This window comes from Anomaloglossus baeobatrachus, chromosome 10, assembly GCF_048569485.1.
Source record: "Anomaloglossus baeobatrachus isolate aAnoBae1 chromosome 10, aAnoBae1.hap1, whole genome shotgun sequence".
NCBI classification, from domain to species: Eukaryota; Metazoa; Chordata; class Amphibia; order Anura; family Aromobatidae; genus Anomaloglossus; species Anomaloglossus baeobatrachus.
The window spans coordinates 1,905,071-1,931,573 of NC_134362.1; the positions used below are offsets into that span (position 1 = coordinate 1,905,071).

At 46.7% G+C, this 26,503-nt stretch overlaps 1 protein-coding gene across 1 annotated transcript in view; it reads right to left on the reverse strand.

Moving 5' to 3' along the window:
• OTOG (otogelin) overlaps positions 1-26,503 on the reverse strand; it is a 595,066-nt gene that overhangs the window by 438,725 nt on the left and 129,838 nt on the right. The window contains exons 12-14 of the mRNA XM_075326471.1: positions 17,895-17,941; positions 17,643-17,788; positions 2,118-2,250 (exon numbers count right to left, since the gene is read on the reverse strand). Coding sequence (XP_075182586.1) covers positions 2,118-2,250; positions 17,643-17,788; positions 17,895-17,941 — 326 coding nt within the window. The remainder of the gene's footprint in view (positions 1-2,117; positions 2,251-17,642; positions 17,789-17,894; positions 17,942-26,503) is intronic.

Below are 26,503 nucleotides of genomic sequence, written 5' to 3' on the forward strand. Positions count from 1 at the left end.
ACTGCCTCTCCTGCCTCACCCCCTCTGACACCGAGTCTCCGGGCTCACCCCCTCTGACATTGCCTCTCCCGGGTCACCCCCTCTGACGCTGCCTCTCCTTGCTCTCTCCCCCTGATGCAGCCTCTCCTGGCTCACCCCTCTGACGCTGCCTCTCCTGCCTCACCCCCTCTGACGCTGCCTCTCATGCCTCACCCCCTCTGACGCTGTCTCTCCAACTGCACTTTCTTATGGTGGGTTCCATCTGTTTCACACCCCCATCACAAACATGGTGGAGGAGTTGGTTTGCTCCTGTCCGACAAATGCTCTTTTATTCCACTTCCACCCTCTGTTACTCTCCCCTCTTTTGAGGTGCACTCCATCTGCACCTACTCCCCCTGAGACCTCCAACTGGCTGTTATTTATCGCCCTTCAGGGCCAGCCACCGCCTTTTTTGATAATTTCACCACCTTGCTACTACATTTCCTTTCCACCAACATCCCAACTATCATCATGGGCGATTTCAACATCCCCATTGACACTTCCCACTCATCTATCTCTAAACTTCTAACACTCACTTCCTCTTTCGGCCTCACCCAATGGTCCTCTGCAGCTACTCACAAAGATGGCCACACACTGGACCTAATCTTCACTCGCCTCTGTTCCCTATATAACCTCTCAAACTCACCTCTCCCCCTGTCTGACCACAACCTACTCACATTCTCTTCCCTGTCTTCTCCAAGTACACAACCCCCCTACACAAACTTTCGCACCCTCGCAGAGATCTCAACCACCTTGATCTACACTCACTTTGTCAGTCCCTTCTCCCTCTCACAGACATTGCTTCCTTACACAATGCAGATGCTGCTGCCAAAATTAAAAAAGAAAAATCTACATTTCTAATCTTCTACAGTCCAGTTTTTGGCAAACTCGAGCAGACGCTTCTTATGATGATGTTGGAGTCGCGGCTTCTTCACCGTTTTTCAGGCCACCATTCCAGACTTGTGTAACGCGCGTCGCTCAGTGCTTCATGGCCGTCTGTGATCTCACTTTTATGGAGCAGACGTGCCGCCTCCACTGCCGGGTGTCACCAGAGCTAATAGACCTTGAGATGAGCCTATTGGTGACTTTGATATTTTCCCTGGACGTCACCTCTTGTCTTGTGAATGGATGGACTTCATTTCTTATTCTTCCACCTGTCATGGCCGCACATGATGCAGTTTGGGAATATTCTTGGCCTAGAGACCGCTATCGAGCTGGATGAGGCTGTGTCTCTTTTCTAGAGAAATCTTCATGGCAGCTCCTTGATTCCAACCATTGACACACACACTTTCTGTCCATATGCAGATGCACACTCTCCGTCCAAATGCAGACGCACACTCTCCATCCATATGCAGACGCACACTCTCCATCCATATGCAGACGCACACTCTCCATCCATATGCAGACGCACACTCTCCATCCATATGCAGACGCACACTCTCCGTCCAAATGCAGACGCACACTCTCCATCCATATGCAGACGCACACTCTCCGTCCAAATGCAGACGCACACTCTCCATCCATATGCAGACGCACACTCTCCATCCATATGCAGACGCACACTCTCCATCCATATGCAGACGCACACTCTCCATCCATATGCAGATGCACACTCTCCGTCCATATGCAGACGCACACTCTCCGTCCATATGCAGACGCACACTCTCCATCCATATGCAGACGCACACTCTCCATCCATATGCAGACGCACACTCTCCATCCATATGCAGACGCACACTCTCCATCCATATGCAGACGCACACTCTCCATCCATATGCAGACGCACACTCTCCGTCCATATGCAGACGCACACTCTCCATCCATATGCAGACGCACACTCTCCGTCCATATGCAGACGCACACTCTCCATCCATATGCAGACACACACTCTCCGTCCATATGCAGACACACACTCTCCGTCCATATGCAGACGCACACTCTCCGTCCACACACAGACGCACACTCTCCGTCTATATGCAGACGCACACTCTTCGTCCATATGCACACAGGTAACTGGTGCCTCATTGCCTCTTACAGACATTGGTACATGTGCACCGGTGGGAGGTCGGCTTACGGCAGCGCCAGCATGCATCACTTACCATCCGTGTATGGTAGGCTGATCTTGTATTGGCCGTACACTAAGATATCTCCAGACTGCGTCACCATCACTTGTTTCCTCTGATCTTGATAAACCATGATGTTCACAGACTGGATACAGTATCCGTCAAGATTCTGCAAAACCCAGAAATAGGGTGCTGAGTTCTAGTCACATGGCCTTCCTGGCGCTCTGTAATCACCAACTTTATATGTTCATTTCAAACTTTTCAAAAATGTAATAAAACTTGTGATCAGTCATCTGTAGCTTTGTGTCAGAATAGTTCATGTTATAAAGTGTCCGGAGGCTTCGTGAACGTACATCGTACCATCTCAAGAACTAAAGACAAATCTGATCTTCGGTAAAGGCCAAATGTTTCTCCAGGTGAGTGTGTCACAGTGTATCAGTGCAGATGATCCACCGTGAGATAGACACTCACTGTAAGTGGAGAAGGGTTTAATCCATGCTGCTGTATAATGAAGAAACGATGAGACTAGGATCGTGGATAAGTGACTTAATGTCAACGCATTTTGGAGTTAGTAACACTCCATCAGTACAAATCACAAATTGGGTATGGAAAGTATGTAGAGCGAGGGGGATGGGTGCAGATTCAGTATGGGGAGCGAGGGGGGAAATCGGTGCAAACACAGTATGGGGAGCAAGGGGGGAATGTATGTGGACAAACAGTATTGTGGGGCAAGGGGGATGATTGCCGACACAGTATAAGGAGCCAGGAGGGAATAATATACAGAGTAGGGAATTATGATGACGAGGAGGCACAGTATAAAGACTGGGCAGTATAGAGAAACACAGTATAGAGGACATTGTGAAGAGGGGGCCAGAGTATGGAAAGGAGAGGACAGTAAGGAAGGCATGTACAATAAGGGAGAGTATGGAGTCATATTTTGTGCAGGAAACAAAATGAGAAGAAAATTCAGGGGCACAGCGTAAGGCAGATATTTTTTATGTAAGGAAATTACAATACTTTTGATATCTTTAAGGGGCACTTTGCACACTGCGACATCGCAGGTGCGATGTCGGTGGGGTCAAATTGAAAATGACGCACTTCCGGCATCGCATGCGACATCGCAGTGTGTAAAGGCTGGATGATACGATTAACGAGCGCAAAAGCGTCGTAATCGTATCATCGGTACAGCGTCGGCGTAATCCATGATTACGCTGACGCGACGGTCCGATGTTGTTCCTCGCTCCTGCGGCAGCACACATCGCTGTGTGTGAAGTCGCAGGAGCGAGGAACGTCTCCTACCGGCCTCACTGCGGCTTCCGTAGGATATGCGGAAGGAAGGAGGTGGGCAGGATGTTTACATCCTGCTCATCTCCGCCCCTCCGCTCTGATTGGCCGCCTGCCGTGTGACGTCGCAGTGATGCCGCACGACCCGCCCCCTTAACAAGGAGGCGGGTCGCCAGCCACAGGGACGTCGCACGGCAGGTGAGTGTGTGTGTGAAGCTGGCGTAGCGCTAACTTTCGCTACGCCAGCTATCACCACATATCGCTGCTGCGACGGGGGCGGGCACTATCGCACTCGGCATCGCAGCATCGGCCTGCGATGTCGTAGTGTGCAAAGCCCGCCTAAGGGAATCGTAACGGGATGTGCTATAGAAGACCGGAAAAAATGGAAGTCTGCAGAGAAGAGCTGTGGATGTGAAACATCATCATGGCGTCTGGACAAGATGAAGAAAAGAAAGAGAACAACTCTGATCAGAGACAATGTTATCTATAAGGTACCTGGATGTAAATGATTATTTGTGATACTGACAAATTCTCATCAGTCCTGAAGTTCCTGTATGGTCGGCAGTCTGATGATGACTGGTAGCAACTAGCAGTACCTCCTTACCATTTTTAAAGGACATACTGGGAATTGTTGGTTCATGTTGATGTACCATGTACTGATGGTGTTTCTTGTGTTGTATTCCTGCACTGATGAGAGCTGTGATGCTGTGTTTCTGAACTGATGGTGTTTCTGTTGATGTATTACTATACTGATGAGAGTTGTAATGCTGTGTTTCTTTACTGGTGATGTATTCCTGTACTGATGAGGGTTGTGATGCTGTGTTTCTGTACTGATGGTGTGTCTGTTGATGTATTCCTGTACTAAAGAGGGTTGTATTGCTGTGTTTCTGTATTGGTGGTGGTTTTGTTGATGTATTCCTGTACTAATTAGGGTTGTGTTGCTGTGTTCCTGTACTGATAACAGAGAGTAGTAGAGATGGGTTTTCACGCCGCGCCAATGACCAATGATGAATGTTTAAGATTAATGTTTTTCTTACATGTGGCTGCCATTCACTTTTTTCCCCCACATGTGGCCGCCATTCACTTTTTTCCCCACATTTGGCTGCCATTCACTTTTTTCCTCACATGTGGCTGCCATTCACTTTTTTCCCCACATGTGGCTGCCATTCACTTTTTTCCCCACATGTGGCTGCCATTTACTTTTTTCCCCACATGTGGCTGCCATTCACTTTTTTCCCCACATGTGGCTACCATTCACTTTTTTCATCATATGTGGCTGCCATTCACTTTTTTCACACATGTGGCTGCCATTCACTTTTTTCCCCACATGTGTCTGCCATTTACTTTTTTCCCCACATGTGGCTACCATTCACTATTTCCCCACATGTGGCTACCATTCACTTTTTTCCTCATATGTGGCTGCCATTCACTTTTCCCAACATGCGGCAGCCATTCAATATTTTCCCCACATGTGGCTGCCATTTACTTTTTTCCCCACATGTGGCCGCCATTCACTTTTTTCCCCACATGTGGCTGCCATTCACTTTTTTCCCCACATGTGGCTACCATTCACTTTTTTCCTCATATGTGGCTGCCATTCACTTTTCCCAACATGCGGCAGCCATTCAATATTTTCCCCACATGTGGCTGCCATTTACTTTTTTCCCCACATGTGGCTGCCATTCACTTTTTTCCTCACATGTGGCTGCCATTCACTTTTTTCACACATGTGGCTGCCATTCACTTTTTTCCCCAAATGTGGCTGCCATTTACTTTTTTCCCCACATGTGGCTGCCATTCACTTTTTTCCCCACATGTGGCTACCATTCACTTTTTTCCTCATATGTGGCTGCCATTCACTTTTCCCAACATGCGGCAGCCATTCAATATTTTCCCCACATGTGGCTGCCATTTACTTTTTTCCCTACATGTGGCTGCCATTAACTTTTTTCCCCCACATGTGGCCGCCATTCACTTTTTTCCCCACATGTGGCTGCCATTCACTTTTTTCCCACATCTGGCTGCCATTCACTTTTTTCCCACATGTGGCTGCCATTCACTTTTTTTTCCACATGTGGCTGCCATTCCCTTTTCCCCCATGTGGCTGCCTTTCACTTTTTCCCACATGTGGCTGCCTTTCACTTTTCCCACATGTGGCTGCCATTCACTTTTCCCACAAGTGGCTGTCATTCACTTTTTCCCCACATGTGGCTGCCATTCACTTTTCCCACAAGTGGCTGCCATTCACGTTTTCCCCACATGTGGCTACCACTCACTTCTTTCCCCACATGTGGCTGCCATTCACTTTTTTCCCCACATGTGGCAGCCATTCACTATTTTCCCCACATGTGGCTGCCATTCACTTTTTCCCCACATGTGGCTGCCATTCACTTTTCCCACATGTGGCAGCCATTCACCTTTTTCCCCACATGTGGCTGCCATTCACTTTTTCCCCACATGTGGCTGCCATTCACTTTTTCCCCACATGTGGCTGCCATTCACTTTTCCCACAAGTGGCTGCCATTCACTTTCTCCCCACATGTGGCTGCCATTCACTTTTCCCACAAGTGGCTGCCATTCACTTTTTCCCCACATGTGGCTGCCATTCACTATTTTCCCACATGTGGCTGCCATGCACTTTTCCCACATGTGGCTGCCATTCACTTTTTCCCCACATGTGGCTGCCATTCACTTTTTCCCCACATGTAGCTGCCATTCACTTTTTCCCCACATGTGGCTGCCATTCACTTTTTCCCCACATGTGGCTACCATTCACTTTTTTCCCACGTGTGGTTGCCATTCACTTTCTCCACATGTGGCTGCCATTCACTTTTTTCCCCACATGTGGCTGCCATTCACTTTTTTCCTACATGTGGCTGCCATTCACTTTCTCCACATGTGGATGCCATTCACTTTTCCCCAACACGTGGATGCCATTCACTTTTTTCCCCACATGTGGCTGCCATTCACTTTTCTCCACATATGGCAGCCATTCACTATTTTCCCCACATGTGGCTGCTATTCACTTTTCCCCACATGTAGCTGCCATTCACTTTTTCCACATGTGGCTGTCATTCACTTTTTCCCTACATGTGGCTGCCATTCACTTTTTCCACATGTGGCTGCCATTCACTTTTTTCCTCACATGTGGCTGCCATTCACTTTTTTCCCTCATGTGGCTGCCACTTTTCTCTCACATGTGGCTGCCATACACTTTTTTCCCCACATGTGGCTGCCATTCACTTTTCCCCACATGTGGCTGCCATGCACTTTTTCTACATGTGGCTGCCAGTCACTTTTTCTACATGTGGCTGCCATTCACTTTTCCCACATGTGGCAGCCATTCACTATTTTCCCCACATGTGGCTGCTATTCACTTTTTCCCCACATGTGGCTGCCATTCACTTTTTCCACATGTGGCAGCCATTCACTATTTTCCCCACATGTGGCTGCTATTCACTTTTTCCCCACATGTGGTTGCCATTCACTTTATTCCCCACATGTGGCTACCATTCACTTTTCCCCACATGTGGCTGCCATGCACTTTTTCCACATGTGGCTGCCATTCACTTTTTCTACATGTGGCTACCTTTCACGTTTCCCACATGTGGCCGCCATTCACTTTTTCCCCACATGTGGCTGCCATTCACTTTTTCCCCCACATGCGGCTGCAATTCACTTTTTCCCCACATGTGGCTGCCATTCACTTTTTCCCCACATGTGGCTGCCATTCACTTTCTCCACATGTGGCTGCCATTCACTTTTCCCCACACGTGGCTGCCATTCACTTTTTTCCCCACATGTGGCTGCCATTCACGTTTCTCCACATGTGGCTGCCATTCACATTTTCCACATGTGGCAGCCATTCACTATTTTCCGACATGTGGCTGCTATTCCCTTTTTCCCCACATGTGGCTGCCATTCACTTTTTCCACATGTGGCTGCCATTCACTATTTTCCCCATATGTAGCTGCCATTCACATTTTTCCACATGTGGCTGCCATTCAGTTTTCCCACATGTGGCTGTCATTCACTTTTTTCCCCACATGTGGCTGCCATTCACTTTTCCCACATGTGGCTGCCATTCACTTTCTCCATATGTGGCTGCTATTCACTTTTTCCACATGTGGCTGCCATTCACTTTTTTCCTCACATGTGGCTGCCATTCACTTTTTTCCCCTCATGTGGCTGCCATTCACTTTTTTTTCCCACATGTGGCTGCCATTCACTTTTTTCCCCTCATGTGGCTGCCACTTTTTTCCACATGTGGCTGCCATTCACTTTTTTCCCCACATGTGGCTGCCATGCACTTTTTCCACATGTGGCTGCCAGTTACTTTTTCTACATGTGGCTGCCATTCACTTTTCCCACATGTGACAGCCATTCACTATTTTCCCCACATGTGGCTGCTATTCACTTTTTCCCCACATGTGGCTGCCATTCACTTTTTCCACATGTGGCTGCCACTTTTTCCACATGTGGCAGCCATTCACTATTTTCCCCATATGTAGCTGCCATTCCCTTTTTTCCACATGTGGATGCCATTCAGTTTTCCCACATGTGGCTGTCATTTACTTTTTTCCCAACATGTGGCTGCCATTCACTTTTTCCCCACATGTGGCTGCCATTCATTTTTCCCACATGTGGCTGCCATTCACTTTTCCCACATGTGGCTGCCATTCACTTTCTCCATATGTGGCTCCCATTCACTTTTTCCACATGTGGCTGTCATTCACTTTTTTCTTACATGTGGCTGCCATTCCCTTTTTTCCCCAACATGTGGCCGCCATTCACTTTTTTCCCCAACATGTGGCCGCCATTCACTTTTTTCCCCACATGTGGCTGCCACTCACTTTTTTCCCCACATGTGGCTACCAATCACTTTTTTCCTCACATGTGGCTGCCATTCACTTTTCCCAACATGTGGCAGCCATTCAATATTTTCCCCTCATGTGGCTGCCATTCACTTTTCCCACATGTGGCAGCCATTCAATATTTTCCCCTCATGTGGCTGCCATTCACTTTTCCCACATGTGGCTGCCATTCACTTTTTTTCCCCTCATGTGGCTGCCACTTTTTTCCACATGTGGCTGTCATTCACTTTTTTCCCCACATGTAGCTGCCATTCACGTGGGAAAATGAATGGCAGCCACATGTAGAAAAAGTTAACATTAAGGAATAACGTTTGGAACTCCATTCTATGTCTGAACTGGGTGCAAAAAACCTAAAAAACATCACTATGGGGAGATAAGGTATGCACACCAGTGACTATGGAAGGGGAATACATGGAATAGCAGAAACTGCTGTGTGAATACTGACATGAAAAATTCAATAGCTACATGTAAAAATGAAATGTGAAAAATGGAACCTGCATTACTGCCATGAATATATGAATAAAGAGAAATTTAGCTACTGAATTGATCAATGCAGAAGAGCCCCAACACTACGCCAAAGTATTTCTCTACGTTGGGGTCCCTAGCTTGTGTGTGTCCTCTCATGCAGTTAAAAAACTTACCGTGTATGGGACGCTGAGACCCAGGCTATATATGCGTATAATGTGGATTGGCAATAGGTGTGAGTGGGGTGGGTTCTCAAACGAAAAACTACTAACATTAAGGAATAACGTTTGGAACACCATTCTAAGTCTGAACTGGGTGCAAAAAACCTAAAAAACATCACTATGGGGAGATAAGGTATGCACACCAGTGACTATGGAAGGGGAATACATGGAATTTTTCATGTCAGTATTCACACAGCAGTTTCTGCTATTCCATGTATTCCCCTTCCATAGTCACTGGTGTGCATACCTTATCTCCCCATAGTGATGTTTTTTAGGTTTTTTGCACCCAGTTCAGACATAGAATGGAGTTCCAAACGTTATTCCTTATTGTTAGTAGTTTTTCGTTTGTGAACCCTCCCCATACACACCTATTGCAGCCCACATTATACGCATATATAGCCTGGGTCTCAGCGTCCCATACACGGTAAGTTTTTTAACTGCATGAGAGGACACACACAAGCTAGGGACCCCAACGTAGAGAAATACTTTGGCGTAGTGTTGGGGCTCTTCTGCATTGATCAATTCAGTAGCTAAATTTCTCTTTATTCATATATTCATGGCAGTAATGCAGGTTCCATTTTTCACATTTCATTCTTACATATAGCTATTGTCAGTATTCACACAGCAGTTTCTGCTATTCCATGTATTCCCCTTACATGTAGAAAAAGTGACTGGCAGCCACATGTGGAAAAAGTGCATGGCTACCACATGTAGGGAAAACTACATGTGGCAGGCATGCACTTTTTCCACATGTGGCTGCCATTCACTTTTCCCACATGTGGCAGCCATTCACTATTTTCCCCACATGTGGCTGCTATTCACTTTTTCCCCACATGTGGCTGCCATTCACTTTTTCCACATGCGGCTGCCACTTTTTCCACATGTGGCAGCCATTCACTATTTTCCCCATATGTAGCTGCCATTCACTTTTTTCCACATGTGTCTGCCATTCAGTTTTCCCACATGTGGCTGTCATTCACTTTTTTCTTACATGTGGCTTCCATTCACTTTTTTCCCCAACATGTGGCCGCCATTCACTTTTTTCCCCACATGTGGCTGCCATTCACTTTTTTCCTCACATGTGGCTGCCATTCACTTTTTTTACACATGTGGCTGCCATTCACTTTTTTCCCCACATGTGGCTACCATTCACTTTTTTTCCTCACATGTGGCTGCCATTCACTTTTCCCAACATGTGGCAGCCATTCAATATTTTTTCCCACATGTGGCTGCCATTTACTTTTTTCCCCACATGTGGCTACCATTCACTTTTTTCCTCACATGTGGCTGCCATTCACTTTTCCCAACATGTGGCAGCCATTCAATATTTCACCCACATGTGGCTGCCATTTACTTTTTTCCCTACATGTGGCTGCCATTCACTTTTTCCCCACATGTGGCTGCCATTCACTTTTTCCCCACATGTGGCTACCACTCACTTTTTTCCCACATGTGGCTGCCATTCACTTTCTCCACATGTGGCTGCCATTCACTTTTTTCCCCACATGTGGCTGCCATTCACTTTTTTCCCCACATGTAGCTGCCATTCACTTTCTCCACATGTGGCTGCCATTCACTTTTCCCCACACGTGGCTGCCATTCACTTTTCTCCACATGTGGCTGCCATTCACTTTTCCCACATCTGGCTGCCATTCACTATTTTTCTCACATGTGGCTGCTATTCACTTTTTCCCCACATGTGGCTGCCATTCACTTTTTCCACATGTGGCTGCCATTCACTTTCTCCATATGTGGCTGCTATTCACTTTTTCCACATGTGGCTGCCATTCACTTTTTCCACATGCGGCTGTGACTTTTTCCACATGTGGCAGCCATTCACTATTTTCCCCATATGTAGCTGCCATTCACTTTTTTCCACATGTGTCTGCCATTCAGTTTTCCCACATGTGGCTGTCATTCACTTTTTTCTTACATGTGGCTGCCATTCACTTTTTTCCCCAACATGTGGCCGCCATTCACTTTTTTCCCCACATGTGGCTGCCATTCACTTTTTTCCTCACATGTGGCTGCCATTCACTTTTTTCACACATGTGGCTGCCATTCACTTTTTTCCCCACATGTGGCTGCCATTCACTTTTTTCCCCACATGTGGCTACCATTCACTTTTTTCCTCACATGTGGCTGCCATTCACTTTTCCCAACATGTGGCAGCCATTCAATATTTTCCCCACATGTGGCTGCCATTTACTTTTTTCCCCACATGTGGCTACCATTCACTTTTTTCCTCACATGTGGCTGCCTTCTCACTTTTTCCAACATGTGGCAGCCATTCAATATTTTCCCCACATGTGGCTGCCATTTACTTTTTTCTCTACATGTGGCTGCCATTCACTTTTTCCCCACATGTGGCTGCCATTCACTATTTCCCCACATGTGGCTACGACTCACTTTTTTCCCACATGTGGCTGCCATTCACTTTCTCCACATGTGGCTGCCATTCACTTTTTTCCCCCACATGTGGCTGCCATTCACTTTTTTCCCCCACATGTGGCTGCCATTCACTTTCTCCACATGTGGCTGCCATTCACTATTTCCCCACATGTGGCTACGACTCACTTTTTTCCCACATGTGGCTGCCATTCACTTTCTCCACATGTGGCTGCCATTCACTTTCTCCACATGTGGCTGCCATTCACTTTTCCCACATGTGGCTGCCATTCACTATTTTCCCCACATGTGGCTGCTATTGACTTTTTCCCCACATGTGGCTGCCATTCACTTTTTCCCCACATGTGGCTGCCATTCACTTTCTCCATATGTGGCTGCCATTCACTTTTTCCACATGTGGCTGCCATTCACTTTCTCCATATGTGGCTGCTATTCACTTTTTCCACATGTGGCTGCCATTCACTTTTTTCCACATGTGGCTGCCATTCACTTTTCCCACATGTGGCTGCCATTCACTTTCTCCATATGTGGCTGCTATTCACTTTTTTCCACATGTGGCTGCCATTCACTTATTTCCACATGTGGCTGCCATTCACTTTTCCCACATGTGGCTGCCACTCACTTTTTCCACTTGTGGCTGTCATTCACTTTTTCCACATGTGGCTGTCATTCACTTTTTCCACATGTGGCTGTCAATTGATAATTCTCTAAATGTTGAAATGATGAAGGAATTATGAGCTGGAGAGACATGCTGCATTATGTTACGTCCATATCTGAACTTGTATTATGGGATTGCAAAAACATTTGTATGAAAGAAGTAAAGTTCTGGATTTTGTCAGAAAATCAACAAAAACGGAAGAATAATTCTCTAAAATGAAATAAGGTGAAATCTTATGGAAAATCTGCAACAAACTCTCCTGGACCAAACTCTCCCGCACCAAACTCTCCCGCATTAAACTCTCCCGCACCAAACTCTCCCGCACCAAACTCTCCCGCACCAAACTCTCCCGCACCAAACTCTCCAGCACCAAACTCTCCCGCACCAAACTCTCCCGCACCAAACTCTCCCGCACCAAACTCTCCCGCACCAAACTCTCCCGCGCCAAACTCTCCCGCACCAAACTCTCCCGCACCAAACTCTCCCGCACCAAACTCTCCCGCACCAAACTCTCCCGCATCAAACTCTCCTGCACCAAACTCTCCTGCACCAAACTCTCCCGCGCCAAACTCTCCCGTGCCAAACTCTCCCGCACCAAACTCTCCCGCACCAAACTCTCCCGCACCAAACTCTCCCGCGCCAAACTCTCCCGTGCCAAACTCTCCCGTATCAAACTCTCCAGCCTCAAACTCTCCAGCCTCAAACTCTCCCGCACCAAACTCTCCCGCACCAAACTCTCCCGCACCAAACTCTCCCGCATCAAACTCTCCTGCACCAAACTCTCCCGCACCAAACTTTCCAGCATCAAACTCTCCAGCATCAACCTCTCCAACATCAAACTCTGAGAAACACTGAGCTGATATTGATCGTACCTTATGGAGCAGGACGGACGCTAAGCCGATATTGATCGTACCTTATGGAGCAGGACGGACGCTGAGCTGATATTGATCGTATCTTATGGAGCAGGACGGACGCTGAGCCGGTATTGATCATATCTTATGGAGCAGGACGGACGCTGAGCTGATATTGATCATATCTTATGGAGCAGGATGGACGCTGAGCTGATATTGATCATATCTTATGGAGCAGGACGGACGCTGAGCTGATATTGATCATACCTTATGGAGCAGGACGGACGCTGAGCTGATATTGATCATATCTTATGGAGCAGGACGGACGCTGAGCTGATATTGATCGTATCTTATGGAGCAGGACGGACGCTGAGCTGATATTGATCATATCTTATGGAGCAGGACGGACGCTGAGCTGATATTGATCATATCTTATGGAGCAGGACGGACGCTGAGCTGATATTGATCGTATCTTATGGAGCAGGACGGACGCTGAGCTGATATTGATCGTATCTTATGGAGCAGGACGGACGCTGAGCCGATATTGATCATATCTTATGGAGCAGGACAGACGCTGAGCTGATATTGATCGTATCTTATGCAGCAGGACGGACGCTGAGCCGGTATTGATCATATCTTATGGAGCAGGACGGACGCTGAGCCGATATTGATCGTATCTTATGGAGCAGGACGGACGCTGAGCTGATATTGATCGTATCTTATGGAGCAGGACGGACGCTGAGCCGGTATTGATCGTATCTTATGGAGCAGGACGGACGCTGAGCCGGTATTGATCGTATCTTATGGAGCAGGACGGACGCTGAGCTGATATTGATCGTATCTTATGGAGCAGGACGGACGCTGAGCTGATATTGATCATATCTTATGGAGCAGGACGGACGCTGAGCCGGTATTGATCGTATCTTATGGAGCAGGACGGACGCTGAGCCGGTATTGATCGTATCTTATGGAGCAGGACGGACGCTGAGCTGATATTGATCGTATCTTATGGAGCAGGACGGACGCTGAACTGATATTGATCGTATCTTATGGAGCAGGACGGACGCTGAGCCGATATTGATCGTATCTTATGGAGCAGGACGGACGCTGAGCCGATATTGATCGTATCTTATGGAGCAGGACGGACACTGAGCCGATATTGATCATATCTTATGGAGCAGGACGGACGCTGAGCCGGTATTGATCATATCTTATGGAGCAGGACGGACGCTGAGCCGATATTGATCGTATCTTATGGAGCAGGACGGACGCTGAGCCGATATTGATCGTATCTTATGGAGCAGGACGGACACTGAGCCGATATTGATCATATCTTATGGAGCAGGACGGACGCTGAGCCGGTATTGATCATATCTTATGGAGCAGGACGGACGCTGAGCCGATATTGATCGTATCTTATGGAGCAGGACGGACGCTGAGCCGATATTGATCGTATTTTATGGAGCAGGACGGACGCTGAGCCGGTATTGATCGTATCTTATTGAGCAGGACGGACGCTGAGCTGATATTGATCGTATCTTATGGAGCAGGGCGGACGCTGAGCTGATATTGATCGTATCTTATGGAGCAGGACGAACGCTGAGCCGATATTGATCGTATCTTATGGAGCAGGACGGACGCTGAGCTGATATTGATCATATCTTATGGAGCAGGACGGACGCTGAGCCGGTATTGATCGTATCTTATGGAGCAGGACGGACGCTGAGCCGGTATTTATCGTATCTTATGGAGCAGGACGGACGCTGAGCCGGTATTGATCGTATTTTATGGAGCAGGACGGACGCTGAGCTGATATTGATCGTATCTTATGGAGCAGGACGGACGCTGATCCGGTATTGATCGTATCTTATGGAGCAGGACGGACGCTGAGCCGATATTGATCGTATCTTATGGAGCAGGACGGACGCTGAGCTGATATTGATCGTATCTTATGGAGCAGGACGGACGCTGATCCGGTATTGATCGTATCTTATGGAGCAGGACGGACGCTGAGCTGATATTGATCGTATCTTATGGAGCAGGACGGACGCTGATCCGGTATTGATCGTATCTTATGGAGCAGGACGGACGCTGAGCTGATATTGATCGTATCTTATGGAGCAGGACGGACGCTGAGCTGATATTGATCGTATCTTATGGAGCAGGATGGACGCTGAGCTGATATTGATCGTATCTTATGGAGCAGGACGGACGCTGAGCTGATATTGATCATATCTTATGGAGCAGGACGGACGCTGAGCCAATATTGATCATATCTTATGGAGCAGGACGGACGCTGAGCCGATATTGATCGTATCTTATGGAGCAGGACGGACGCTGAGCTGATATTGATCATATCTTATGGAGCAGGACGGACGCTGAGCCGGTATTGATCGTATCTTATGGAGCAGGACGGACGCTGAGCCGGTATTGATCGTATCTTATGGAGCAGGACGGACGCTGAGCTGATATTGATCATATCTTATGGAGCAGGACGGACGCTGAGCCGGTATTGATCGTATCTTATGGAGCAGGACGGACGCTGAGCCGGTATTGATCGTATCTTATGGAGCAGGACGGACGCTGAGCTGATATTGATCATATCTTATGGAGCAGGACGGACGCTGAGCCGGTATTGATCGTATCTTATGGAGCAGGACGGACGCTGAGCTGATACCGGCTGCCTCTTTTCTCTCAGGTTGGACACTTTTGTCAGTTTCTTGTGAACAGATGAAATTCTAGATGGGAATTATTCGGCCGCTTCGTGAATCGATTCTTTCATAGTTTTCATTCTAACATGATCTGTTCTCTACAGAAAATGTAAGATTGAAGTTTTCTCTTTATCTCTGTTCAGAGTCGCGGCCGCTGACACCGAACACCGAGCCGCTTATTCCCGCTACAGAAAGCGCTTTAGTAAAATTTCCAATAATTCTGAGGCCACTTATATCTCGCTGATGGATTGTGTCAGCAGCTCGGAGGAGCAGGATGACTGGAGCTTTGTGATCCGTCCAGGAGATCTCCTCGCCCCCTCCACTTCTCTCCGATCATCTGACCGCTCCTGAATGGAGTGAAGCGCAGACAGAATGTGGGCAACTTCCCAATCCACACATCTGTATGAAGCCTCGGGTAATTAGGCGTTATCTGTGGGCGAGGTCAGGGGGCTACTGCTCCGAAGAGCAAATAATGGAAGATGACTACCTGTGATGCCAATATCACCGACTGAGAATGGAGTACAACATATCTGCAACAGAGCCATGGTGGAGGCCATGGTGGGAGCCATGGTGGGGGGCAGTGGAAGAGGCCATGGTGGGGGGCAGTGGAAGAGGCCATGGTGGGGGGCAGTGGAAGAGGCCATGATGGGGGGCAGTGGAAGAGGCTATGATGGGGGGCAGTGGAAGAGGCCATGGTGGGGGGCAGTGGAAGAGGCCATGGTGGGGGGCAGTGGAAGAGGCCATGGTGGGGGGCAGTGGAAGAGGCCATAGTGGGGGGCAGTAAAAGAGGCCATGGTGGGGGGCAGTGGAAGAGGCCATGGTGGGGGGCAGTGGAAGAGGCCATGGTGGGGGGCAGTGGAAGAGGCCATGGTGGGGGGCAGTGGAAGAGGCCATGGTGGGGGGCAGTGGAAGAGGCCATGGTGGGGGGCAGTGGAAGAGGCCATAGTGGGGGGCAGTGGAAGAGGCCATAGTGGGGGGCAGTAAAAGAGGCCATAGTGGGGGGCAGTGGAAGAGGCCATAGTGGGGGGCAGTGGAAGAGGCCATAGTGGGGGGCAGTGGAAGAGGCCATGGTGGGGGGCAGTGGAAGAGGCCATAGTGGGGGGCAGTGGAAGAGGCCATGGTGAGGGGCAGTGGAAGAGGCCATGGTGGAGGGCCGTGGAAGAGGCCATGGTGGGGGGCAGTGGAAGAGGCCATAGTGGTGGGCAGTGGAAGAGGCCATAGTGGGGGGCAGTGGAAGAGGCCATAGTGGGGGGCAGTGGAAGAGGCCATGGTGGGGGGCAGTGGAAGAGGCCATGGTGGGGGGCAGTGGAAGAGGCCATGGTGGGGGGCAGTGGAAGAGGCCATGGTGGGCGGCAGTGGAAGAGGCCATGGTGGGGGGCCGTGGAAGAGGCCATGGTGAGGGGCAGTGGAAGAGGCCATGGTGAGGGGCAGTGGAAGAGGCCATGGTGGGGGGCAGTGGAAGAGGCCATGGTGGGGGGCCGTGGAAGAGGCCATGGTGGGGGGCCGTGGAAGAGGCCATGGTGGGGGGCCGTGGAAGAGGCCATGGTGGGGGGCAGTGGAAGAGGCCATGGTGGGGGGCAGTGGAAGAGGCCATGGTGGGGGGCAGTGGAAGAGGCCATGGTGGGGGGCAGTGGAAGAGGCCATAGTGGGGGGCAGTGGAAGAGGCCATAGTGGGAGGCAGTGGAAGAGGCCATAGTGGGGGGCAGTGGAAGAGGCCATGGTGGGGGGCAGTGGAAGAGGCCATGGTGGGGGGCAGTGGAAGAGGCCATAGTGGGGGGCAGTGGAAGAGGCCATGGTGGGGGGCAGTGGAAGAGGCCATGGTGGGGGGCAGTGGAAGAGGCCATGGTGGGGGGCAGTGGAAGAGGCCATGGTGAGGGGCAGTGGAAGAGGCCATAGTGGGGGGCAGTGGAAGAGGCCATAGTGGGGGGCAGTGGAAGAGGCCATAGTGGGGGGCCGTGGTGGGGGCCATCTGCACAGTCTGAAGGTATCCCTGGTTCCGTGCACCAGGTCCTACTGCATCAATAGTGACTAAGGGGGACATTGGGAGATATCAGGAAGGAACAATGTCTAGAGGCTGCAATAACTCACCGCTCCACAGGGGCCTGCGAGCAGAGACACAGAGAAGACTCCGGACAACAAGCTCTTCGCCAGAACGTACTGACACGAAGCACCAAAGGTGTATTTACGGCCATCAAATGTCTCAATGTGAAAGTCCCCGGTGACCGAGCACTCCGCTGCAAAATGAACCAAGGAGGAAGTGTCAGTGACAGCTCTCATTATGCACGCAGGAGGATGGGAGTAGTGGTAACTATCATCACATACAGAGGAGGATATACTCACCGGGGCAGGTTATGTCTGTGCACAACCATTTCCCTCCAGAGCAAGTGCTGCAACAAATGAAAAAGACACTGACGAGTCAGAAGGATCAGCTATCACCCGCTATCCCCTGCGCCCCATCATACATCTACCCACATCATACATTACTGCGCCCCATCATACATCTACCCACATCACACATTACTGCGCCCCATCATACATCTACCCACATCATACATAACACACCCATTATACATCTACCCACATCATACATAACTGCGCCCCATCATACATCTACCCACATCATACATTACTGCGCCCCATCATACATCTACCCACATCATACATTACTGCGCCCCATCATACATCTACCCACATCATACATAACACATCCATTATACATCTACCCACATCATACATAACTGCGCCACATCATACATCTACCCACATCATACATCTACCCACATCATACATAACTGCGCCCCATCATACATCTACCCACATCATACATAATGCACCCATTATACATCTACCCACATCATACATAATGCACCCCTCATACATCTACCCACATCATACATAATGCACCCATTATACATCTACCCACATCATACATAACTGCGCCCCATCATACATCTACCCACATCATACATAATGCACCCATTATACATCTACCCACATCATACATAACTGCGCCCCATCATACATCTACCCACATCATACATAACTGCGCCCCATCATACATCTACCCACATCATACATAATGCACCCATTATACATCTACCCACATCATACATAATGCACCCATTATACATCTACCCACATCATACATTACTGCGCCCCATCATACATCTACCCACATCATACATAATGCACCCATTATACATCTACCCACATCATACATAACTGCGCCACATCATACATCTACCCACATCATACATAACTGCGCCCCATCATACATCTACCCACATCATACATAATGCACCCATTATACATCTACCCACATCATACATAATGCGCCCCATCATACATCTACCCACATCATACATCTACCCACATCATACATAATGCACCCATCATACATCTACCCACATCATACATAACTGCGACCCATCATACATCTACCCACATCATACATCTACCCACATCATACATAACTGCGCCCCATCATACATCTACCCACATCATACATCTACCCACATCATACATAACTGCGCCCCATCATACATCTACCCACATCATACATAACTGCGACCCATCATACATCTACCCACATCATACATAATGCACCCATCATACATCTACCCACATCATACATAACTGGGCCCCATCATACATCTACCCACATCATACATAACTGCTCAATCATACATCTACCCACATCATACACAATGCACCCATCATACATCTACCCACATCATACATCTACCCACATCATACATAACTGCGCCCCATCATACATCTACCCACATCATACATAACTGCGACCCATCATACATCCACCCACATCATACATAACTACTCAATCATACATCTACCCACATCATACATAATGCACCCATCATACATCTACCCACATCATACATAACTGCGCCCCATCATACATCTACCCACATCATACATAACTGCGACCCATCATACATCCACCCACATCATACATAACTACTCAATCATACATCTACCCACATCATACATAATGCACCCATCATACATCTACCCACATCATACATAACTGCGCCCATCATACATCTACCCACATCATACATAACTGCGCCCCATCATACATCAACCCACATCATACATAATGCACCCATCATACATCTACCCACATCATACATAACTGCTCAATCATACATCTACCCACATCATACATAATGCACCCATCATACATCTACTCACATCATACATAACTGCGCCCATCATACATCTACCCACATCATACATAACTGCGCCCCATCATACATCAACCCACATCATACATAATGCACCCATCATACATCTACCCACATCATACATAATGCACCCATCATACATCTACCCACATCATACATAACTGCTCAATCATACATCTACCCACATAATACATAATGTACCCATCTTACATCTACCCACATCATACATAACTGCGCCCCATCATACATCTACCCACATCATACATAATGCACCCATCATACATCTACCTACATCATAAATAACTGCGCCCCATCATATATCTACCCACATCATACATAATTGCGCCCCATCATACATCTACCCACATCATACATAACTGCTCAATCATACATCTACCCACATAATACATAATGTACCCATCTTACATCTACCCACATCATACATAACTGCGCCCCATCATACATCTACCCACATCATACATAATGCACCAATCATACATCTACCTACATCATAAATAACTGCGCCCCATCATACATCTACCCACATCATACATAACTGCGCCCCATGATACATCTACCCATATCATACATCTACCCACATCATACATAACTGCGCCACATCATACATCTACCCACATCATACATAACTGCGCCCCATGATACATCTACCCACATCATACATCTGCCCACATCATACATAACTGCGCCCCATCATACATCTACCCACATCATACATCTGCCCACATCATACATAACTGCGCCCCATCATACATCTACCCACATCATACATAATGCACCCATCATACATCTACCCACATCATACATAACTGCGCCCTATCATTCATCTACCCACATCATACATAACTGCTCAATCATACATCTACCCACATCATACATAGTGCACCCATCATACATCTACCCACATCATACATCTACCCACATCATACATAACTGCGCCCCATCATACATCTACCCACATCATACATAACTGTGTCCCATCATACATCTACCCACATCATACATAATGCACCCATCATACATCTACCCACATCATACATAATGCACCCATCATACATCTACCCACATTATACATAACTGCGCCCCATCATACATCTACCCACATCATACATAACTGCGCCCCATCATACATCTACCCACATCATACATAACTGCTCAATCATACATCTACCCACATCATACATAATGTACCCATCTTACATCTACCCACATCATACATAAATGCGCCCCATCATACATCTACCCACATCATACATAATGCACCCATCATACATCTACCTACATCATAAATAACTGCGCCCCATCATACATCTACCCACATCATACATAATGCGCCCCATCATACATCTACCCACATCATACATCTACCCACATCATACATAATGCACCCATCATACATCTACCCACATCATACATAACTGCGACCCATCATACATCTACCCACATCATACATCGACCCACATCATACATAACTGCGCCCCATCATACATCTACCCACATCATACATAATGCACCCATTATACATCTACCCACATCATACATTACTGCGCCCCATCATACATCTACCCACATCATACATAATGCACCCATTATACATCTACCCACATCATACATAACTGCGCCACATCATACATCTACCCACATCATACATAACTGCGCCCCATCATACATCTACCCACATCATACATAATGCACCCATTATACATCTACCCACATCATACATAATGCGCCCCATCATACATCTACCCACATCATACATCTACCCACATCATACATAATGCACCCATCATACATCTACCCACATCATACATAACTGCGACCCATCATACATCTACCCACATCATACATCTACCCACATCATACATAACTGCGCCCCATCATACATCTACCCACATCATACATAATGCACCCATTATACATCTACCCACATCATACATAACTGCTCAATCATACATCTACCCACATCATACATCTACCCACATCATACATAATGCACCCATCATACATCTACCCACATCATACATAACTGCGACCCATCATACATCTACCCACATCATACATCTACCCACATCATACATAACTGCGCCCCATCATACATCTACCCACATCATACATCTACCCACATCATACATAACTGCGCCCCATCATACATCTACCCACATCATACATAACTGCGACCCATCATACATCTACCCACATCATACATAACTGCTCAATCATACATCTACCCACATCATACATAATGCACCCATCATACATCTACCCACATCATACATTACTGCGCCCCATCATACATCTACCCACATCATACATAATGCACCCATCATACATCTACCCACATCATACATAACTGCGCCCCATCATACATCTACCCACATCATACATAACTGCTCAATCATACATCTACCCACATCATACACAATGCACCCATCATACATCTACCCACATCATACATCTACCCACATCATACATAACTGCGCCCCATCATACATCTACCCACATCATACATAACTGCGACCCATCATACATCCACCCACATCATACATAACTACTCAATCATACATCTACCCACATCATACATAATGCACCCATCATACATCTACCCACATCATACATAACTGCGCCCCATCATACATCTACCCACATCATACATAACTGCTCAATCATACATCTACCCACATCATACATAATGCACCCATCATACATCTACCCACATCATACACAACTGCGCCCATCATACATCTACCCACATCATACATAACTGCGCCCCATCATACATCAACCCACATCATACATAATGCACCCATCATACATCTACCCACATCATACATAACTGCTCAATCATACATCTACCCACATCATACATAATGCACCCATCATACATCTACCCACATCATACATAACTGCGCCCATCATACATCTACCCACATCATACATAACTGCGCCCCATCATACATCAACCCACATCATACATAATGCACCCATCATACATCTACCCACATCATACATAATGCACCCATCATACATCTACCCACATCATACATAACTGCTCAATCATACATCTACCCACATAATACATAATGTACCCATATTACATCTACCCACATCATACATAACTGCGCCCCATCATACATCTACCCACATCATACATAATGCACCCATCATACATCTACCTACATCATAAATAACTGTGCCCCATCATATATCTACCCACATCATACATAATTGCGCCCCATCATACATCTACCCACATCATACATAACTGCTCAATCATACATCTACCCACATAATACATAATGTACCCATCTTACATCTACCCACATCATACATAACTGCGCCCCATCATACATCTACCCACATCATACATAATGCACCAATCATACATCTACCTACATCATAAATAACTACGCCCCATCATACATCTACCCACATCATACATAACTGCGCCCCATGATACATCTACCCACATCATACATAACTTCTCAATCATACATCTACCCACATCATACATATACCCACATCATACATAATGCACCCATCATACATCTACCCATATCATACATCTACCCACATCATACATAACTGCGCCACATCATACATCTACCCACATCATACATAATGCACCCATCATACATCTACCCACATCATACATCTGCCCACATCATACATAACTGCGCCCCATCATACATCTACCCACATCATACATCTGCCCACATCATACATAACTGCGCCCCATCATACATCTACCCACATCATACATAATGCACCCATCATACATCTACCCACATCATACATAACTGCGCCCTATCATTCATCTACCCACATCATACATAACTGCTCAATCATACATCTACCCACATCATACATAGTGCACCCATCATACATCTACCCACATCATACATCTACCCACATCATACATAACTGCGCCCCATCATACATCTACCCACATCATACATAACTGTGTCCCATCATACATCTACCCACATCATACGTAATGCACCCATCATACATCTACCCACATCATACATAATGCACCCATCATACATCTACCCACATTATACATAACTGCGCCCCATCATACATCTACCCACATCATACATAACTGCGCCCCATCATACATCTACCCACATCATACATAACTGCTCAATCATACATCTACCCACATCATACATAATGTACCCATCTTACATCTACCCACATCATACATAACTGCGCCCCATCATACATCTACCCACATCATACATAATGCACCCATCATACATCTACCTACATCATAAATAACTGCGCCCCATCATACATCTACCCACATCATACATAACTGCGCCCCATGATACATCTACCCACATCATACATAACTGCTCAATCATACATCTACCCACATCATACATATACCCACATCATACATAATGCACCCATCATACATCTACCCACATCATACATCTACCCACATCATTCATAACTGCGCCACATCATACATCTACCCACATCATACATAACTGCGCCACATGATACATCTACCCACATCATACATAATGCACCCATCATACATCTACCCATATCATACATCTACCCACATCATACATAACTGCGCCACATCATACATCTACCCACATCATACATAACTGCGCCCCATGATACATCTATCCACATCATACATAATGCACCCATCATACATCTACCCACATCATACATACCTGCGCCCCATCATACATCTACCCACATCATACATAATGCACCCATCATACATGTACCCACATCATACATAACTGCTCAATCATACATCTACCCACATCATACATAGTGCACCCATCATACATCTACCCACATCATACATAATGCACCCATCATACATCTACCCACATCATACATAACTGCGCCCATCATACATCTACCCACATCATACATAACTGCTCAATCATACATCTACCCACATCATACATAATGCACCCATCATACATCTACCCACATCATACATAACTGCGCCCTATCATTCATCTACCCACATCATACATAACTGCTCAATCATACATCTACCCACATAATACATAATGTACCCATCTTACATCTACCCACATCATACATAACTGCGCCCCATCATACATCTACCCACATCATACATAATGCACCAATCATACATCTACCTACATCATAAATAACTGCGCCCCATCATACATCTACCCACATCATACATAACTGCGCCCCATGATACATCTACCCACATCATACATAACTTCTCAATCATACATCTACCCACATCATACATATACCCACATCATACATAACTGCGCCCCATGATACATCTACCCACATCATACATAATGCACCCATCATACATCTACCCACATCATACATCTGCCCACATCATACATAACTGCGCCCCATCATACATCTACCCACATCATACATAATGCACCCATCATACATCTACCCACATCATACATAACTGCGCCCTATCATTCATCTACCCACATCATACATAACTGCTCAATCATACATCTACCCACATCATACATAGTGCACACATCATACATCTACCCACATCATACATAACTGCGCCCCATCATACATCTACCCACATCATACATAACTGTGTCCCATCATACATCTACCCACATCATACATAATGCACCCATCATACATCTACCCACATAATACATAATGCACCCATCATACATCTACCCACATTATACATAACTGCGCCCCATCATACATCTACCCACATCATACATAACTGCGCCCCATCATACATCTACCCACATCATACATAACTGCTCAATCATACATCTACCCACATCATACATAATGTACCCATCTTACATCTACCCACATCATACATAACTGCGCCCCATCATACATCCACCCACATCATACATAATGCACCCATCATACATCTACCTACATCATAAATAACTGCGCCCCATCATACATCTACCCACATCATACATAACTGCGCCCCATGATACATCTACCCACATCATACATAACTGCTCAATCATACATCTACCCACATCATACATCTACCCACATCATACATAACTGCGCCACATCATACATCTACCCACATCATACATAATGCACCCATCATACATCTACCCATATCATACATCTACCCACATCATACATAACTGCGCCACATCATACATCTACCCACATCATACATAACTGCGCCCCATGATACATCTATCCACATCATACATAATGCACCCATCATACATCTACCCACATCATACATACCTGCGCCCCATCATACATCTACCCACATCATACATAATGCACCCATCATACATGTACCCACATCATACATAACTGCTCAATCATACATCTACCCACATCATACATAGTGCACCCATCATACATCTACCCACATCATACATAATGCACCCATCATACATCTACCCACATCATACATAACTGCGCCCATCATACATCTACCCACATCATACATAACTGCTCAATCATACATCTACCCACATCATACATAATGCACCCATCATACATCTACCCACATCATACATAACTGCGCCCTATCATTCATCTACCCACATCATACATAACTGCTCAATCATACATCTACCCACATAATACATAATGTACCCATCTTACATCTACCCACATCATACATAACTGCGCCCCATCATACATCTACCCACATCATACATAATGCACCAATCATACATCTACCTACATCATAAATAACTGCGCCCCATCATACATCTACCCACA